Below are 5,560 nucleotides of genomic sequence, written 5' to 3'. Positions count from 1 at the left end.
TTGGGCAAAACTAGCAGATGGTTTTTACCTGGCAAGCATTAAATATGACAGCATTGGATTATCTCTAGTGACGATCTTCACAGATCACAAAACAAATAAGCAAGCATTTATTTGGAGATATCCAGCCAGCCAACCAACACTACTACAAAAATGATGAGGCAGTCACAATTGCCCATCTCCCAAAATGAATTTACGGAGGCTGACATTATATTTAGGTAGGCAGTGAGATTATGCCTTTCTCGTAGAATCCATATTTACAGAGGCGGACAAAAGTGATCACCACCTAAAATTGATTTGCAGAGGTAGATATTTTAAGACATCCAACAAAGAAAACAGAGATCATTTTCAGAGGTGGACCAATTATGAGGCCCTCCTCTTACCTAAGGCCCAGGCCCAGCCAAAGCCCAAATCAGGCTTGTATGAAACCTGTATATAACCAGCCAGCAGCTAGGGTTTTCCTCTCAGACTTTCTCTCTCCCTCCCTCTCTCTCTCTCTCTCTCTCTCTCTCTCTCTCTCTCTCTCTCCGTCTACCCTGAGGACGGCGCCTCACCGTTTCTCCCCCAAACACGGAGCCTGCTCCCTCTCCCTCTCCCTAACAGCCTGAGCCCAAGCGATAGCGACGTCCGAGCCTTAGGCCGAGAAGCTCTCAACGTCGATCCAGCATCCAACCGGTGACCAGTGGCAGATCCAGCCACCAACTGCTTATCGGAGGTGGTGGGGGCGTGGATCTAGTCAACAACAGTGGTGGGGGCGCAGATCCAATACCAACAAGCAGATCTGGCCATCAGCGATTGCGGACGTACGTGAATTCAGCCACGAGCGAGCAGATCCGGTCACCACAGCTAGCGGCGCAAGGGTGGGTCGCGTTTCTAGCCACGAGCGACTGGATCTAGACACCAGCTAGCTCCAAGCGCAAGGCTTCAAGGGCGGTGCAAGAGCAGGAGCAAGGGTAGATCCACCCACGAGTGAGCTGATCCCATCACCAGAGCTGACGGTGCAGGGAAGGTGGTGTTTCTAGCCACGAGTGAGCGGATCTGGTTACCAAAGCAAGCTCCTCCCAGCAGAAGTGTGCAAGGTAGCACAAGGGTGGGTGCTAGGGCATGGATCTGGGCACGAGCTAGCGGATCTGGTCACCAGAGCCAGCCACAAGCAAGCAGATCTGGCCACCGGCGGCGCAAGAGTGGTTGGCGGCTCCCTGTGGCGTGCACTGGGTGGATCTAGGCACCTGGCTTGGTGGGCCACTAGACTTGGTGGGCTTTTCTATTCCATAAAATTATTTACACAGGCCTGCATTTCTATCTGCCTCTGTTATGTTGATTAACCTAGGTGCTCATTTGTGCTTGCCCGTGTTATTATTTTGATTAATGTAGATCTTTCCATGCAGGCGGACCTGTTGCCCACCTCGGGAAAACTATTTTGCCCACCTGGGATAAGTTTTCTGTAGTAGTGCTAGTGACTCCATGGCTTCAAATTCAGCTGAAGTTGATTCAGATGCGACCATCTCTGACACGTATTCATCTGATGTCCCGGTTGATGAAATACCTCCTCCTGTGCTAGATGCACAAGAAGAAGAGGTTGCAGTGGAACTAGAGAACAAAGAGGTTGAGGTTCCCCAAGTTGATTCAGATGCGACCATCTCCAACATGAGTTCATCTGATGTCCCGGTTGACAAAATACCTCCTCCTGTGCTAGAAGCGCAAGAAGAAGAGGTTGGAATGGAGCAACGGAACAAAGAGGTTGAGCTTCCCGATTGGTTGAAGAAGCTTACTGGTGACCAAGAGCAGCACGACTGGAAAGCCTTTGCTCAGAAAAGAAAGAATAGTGGGCATATTGATAGGGTGAGTATTTCTTTATTGTCTAATGAAACATACTTTTTTGATTGCTGATTGAAGTTACATGAGGAGTTATTTAGACGAGTCCTTAGCAGAAGCACGTTAGATGAACAAGAAAGGAAGCAAAAAAGTAATATACTCACACTCATGTCAACAAAAAGTTATTCAAAACTTTCATTTCTAGTGCACCTTGTTGTAGTATTCATGATTTATGGTAGTATTCTATTTATTCATGACATTTCTCAGGTAGTGATACTAATTGTTTGTATGACTTTTTTTCTGCTAAATAGACGTGCTAGGGATTATAGCATCTAATTAACAGGAACTAGCTTCTTCCTCTATACTCCATAAACACTACAATAAGAGAAGATATTGGTCACTGATATGTTGTTGTCTAGACCTTGGATTGTGCTGCCTTTGCATAGTGCTGGCTATGCGTTAGCTTGTGCTGGCTAGACCACGAATCATTATTCTATAGCTGCAAAGTCAGTACCAATTCTTGTGCCTCGAGCTGAACAGATTTTTTTGTTATCTATTGTTGGTGAGAGGGAGAAAATAAATGATAGGAAAGGAGAGACGATTAGCCACATCCCAAAAATATTTGATCAAGTGTCCTTTGTCAAATCTAAAGGGATGTTTCGGAGCAAGAAATATTGTTACCCTCAAGTCATTATTATTGTGTCTCAAATTCTGATAACAAGCCTACAAATCTGCATTGAATTTCTGTATTAGCAATTGATTTATAATGGCATGTTCCCTGAAATACCACAACATCAATGGGAAAAACATAAACTAAATTATAGCTGTGCATTTGGTTTTATCTTTCATGATGACAAGATCTATTAGGTACTGAAAAATGTTTGGATTTTAATTTTATGTCGTTGTTGTTTAAATTTTGTATGAGGCATTTTCACAAAATTGTTCACTTCTTCACATTATACAACAAAATTGCAGTTCACAGACAAATCTGGAGACATCATGTACATGTACGAAGTGTAAAAATAAGAATCATATGGAGTAGCATATCTTGTGAATATGGTGGCTCATTGTACTCTGCTAGTTGTATATTTCCAGACATGATGAGCCAATTATACTCTTTGCGCTCATAGTCCAATATTTTTTGATTACTTATTAATGGTGGAATGGTTTTAAAAAAAATCTCAGACTATGAGGGGATAGCATGCGCCCCCTGAGCATTCGCATTGACTTATCCCTTGCTCTAAGAAAACCCCCAAACCTTAGCTCTACCACTGCAATTCGACCCCATGGGGGATCCAACCCAGGCCTGCATGGGTGACACGTGGACTGGTTGACCTACCGGTCTAGCATCCCAGTCAGCATGGTGGAACGGTTTATGAAATTCAAATAAGATGTGGATAGATCACCTGTTGACCTTGTAAATTTATTCATGGATGTCTAACATGGGGCCCTGTGTGTTTTGCATCAATGTTGTTTCACAACATATTCCAAGCATGTTTTTGGTTACTATGACCTGTTTCCTACGTAATGTTAATGTGTGATAATATTCTTCTAATTGGTTATGGAGAAGTGTATGTTTTCTAGACATGCGGACTAATTATGTGAAAATATGATACTGATCTCAAGTACATTACTTTTTTAATTAGACTTACATTCACAAGGACTACTGCCACAAGTTCCGTTCCAAACCTGATGTTGAACTGTTTGTGGAATCTAAAGGGTTCGAAACAGGCATATTTAAAGGAACAAAGCTACGAAAGAAGGTAACAATACTACCCGAATCATACATCAAAAATATATAACTTGCCAATTTTTCTGAAAATTCATTGCTATGAATACTTTGAAGGTTAACATTTCCTGGTCTTCTAGATTTTCTATGCAACTTTTTTATTAGAGTACCTTTTTAATTCCGTGTTCTACATTTTGTCCATAACGAAATATATTGATCTTTTAATTTCATGTATGCAGAAGATAGCTGGTATGGATGCTCAAGATGCTGGTATGCCCTTCATTTAAACAAATAAATATGTTTTCATATTACCTGTAGAAAGTTTTTATTCGACTTATGGTTTACATAACATACTGGGTACACAGGAACAAGTAAATCTTCTAGAAGAAGAGCGTCTGGCAACCATGCTAGACCAAAACGTTCGCTTGGCCCAAGTCGTTCAATGGATGTTGAAGAGATGGCTCGTGGTTTTCCTTAGATTCTTAATATATCAACTTTCTGGAGAATAAATAACGGTATTTGGTCACCATGTAGTGCCATATTTTCTGTGAGAAGAAGCTCAACAATAGGACCAAACACTCCGTGTTTGTATGTTTGTGATCCCTAAACTGGTTGTAATAATGTGTTTCATTGTAAACACTTGTTATTAGTACTATATTGCTGAACTTATGGTTGAGAAATATCTGTTTTGTCGGATTTCCAAAACTTTTTAGTACTATATTGTGTGGAACTTATATTACTGTGGTTGAGAAATATCTATTAATTATATAAGTTAAACGGTCAGTTTCAAGCTACACAAATTAGATATATGCAAATTGTATTCATACATAAATTAGATCATCATGAGTTTCAAGCCATCTGAATTACCTGTATCAGAGAAGCTAGTATCAACAATGACTGATATTTCCATCTACATGACCTCTGCCTCACAAGAAAATAAAACAAACATAGCTTTTACTATGGTTGGGAAAGTACCATTGGTACCTCAAGGTACTCTTATTTTTTCTATTTTGTAGATAAATGATTGAGGAAGGTTATTTATAAAATATAATTCTTATTATAGAGGGTATTTCGGTAATTAAGGTTGTGTCCTCTGAAACTATAAACAGAACACCTTCACATGGTCCCTATGCAACCTGCCTTCTAGTAGTCAAAAGGGCGTGCGCCGCCGCATCTGGCCCTCACCACCACCAGACCTTAAGCACTGCTGCCCCTGCCACTCAGTGTCGCTTCTCCCATGATTCCACACTGAAGAACTTCGGCATCCTGCGTTTGGGTGGGCACCGACACCACCGCCACGTACGAGTAATAGAGGTTGCTGCATCATGACACCAACATCCATGCGCTGGCAATGTGGACCTTATTTGACATCAATTAGTGGCATGCCGGTGTCAAGTACACCATGGCAGTGACCTCCATTCATCAGCGGAGTTCAGTGTTAACAACAGGTACTTCCTAGCTATTTGTGTGTGACGGTGATCTGGGTGATGAATATGAGTTTGAGTTTTGAAGTACTGTATGATATAGTTAAACTAGGAGTGTAAAGTTACATAGATCTGATCTCATGTACATTTAATCGTGTATAGTACACTACATTATCTCTAAATTTAAATTGTTATCTTGTGGCCTCGTGGGATGAAACCTAGTTTGCTCACTGAGTAACTGTTTTTGCTATTGTTGCATATGAGCTTTCCAAGAAGGAAGGTAAAGTTGGGACACCATTCCAGAAATTATAATGAAAGACAAGGGGCACTAAACTTTGTACAGCATATGAGCTTTCCACATAAACTAACAAAACTTACAGTGAAAAAGCATATATAAGCAAATTCATGACACAATACATTTTACAGTTTATGTGGAGGAAGAGGTGCTATAGTCATAGGGCTTCACAAAATAATCAGTTTTTTTTCTCTTTGAATTTTGGACATTAGGCAACCAGCAATAAAAATACCCGTTAATAGTACTTCACATCTTGGCATTGCCGGAGCAATCACGAGTTGAAGGCTATATAGTGATCGA

At 41.2% G+C, this 5,560-nt stretch overlaps 1 protein-coding gene across 1 annotated transcript; it reads left to right on the top strand.

Annotated features, from left to right (window-relative positions):
* Positions 497-4,147, top strand: LOC110437400. The gene is made up of 5 exons (XM_021465878.1): positions 497-1,251; positions 1,386-1,839; positions 3,459-3,575; positions 3,781-3,811; positions 3,907-4,147. Exons 2-5 carry the CDS (start codon positions 1,462-1,464, stop codon positions 4,017-4,019), a joined length of 639 nt encoding a protein of 212 aa, XP_021321553.1. The 5' UTR covers positions 497-1,251; positions 1,386-1,461; the 3' UTR covers positions 4,020-4,147.

Source organism: Sorghum bicolor, chromosome 7, assembly GCF_000003195.3.
Source record: "Sorghum bicolor cultivar BTx623 chromosome 7, Sorghum_bicolor_NCBIv3, whole genome shotgun sequence".
Lineage (NCBI taxonomy): Eukaryota > Viridiplantae > Streptophyta > Magnoliopsida > Poales > Poaceae > Sorghum > Sorghum bicolor.
This window is presented reverse-complemented; position numbering and strand designations above follow the sequence as displayed.

What these genes read in the sequence shown, in the direction of transcription:
- LOC110437400 (XM_021465878.1), top strand. Translation starts at nt 1,462, where the DNA reads ATGGCTTCAAATTCAGCTGAAGTTGATTCAGATGCGACCATCTCTGAC. An exon ending in GAACAAAGCTACGAAAGAAG is followed by an intron (nt 3,576 to 3,780) that starts GTAACAATACTA and finishes TCATGTATGCAG; the next exon opens with AAGATAGCTGGTATGGATGC. An exon ending in TATGGATGCTCAAGATGCTG is followed by an intron (nt 3,812 to 3,906) that starts GTATGCCCTTCA and finishes CTGGGTACACAG; the next exon opens with GAACAAGTAAATCTTCTAGA.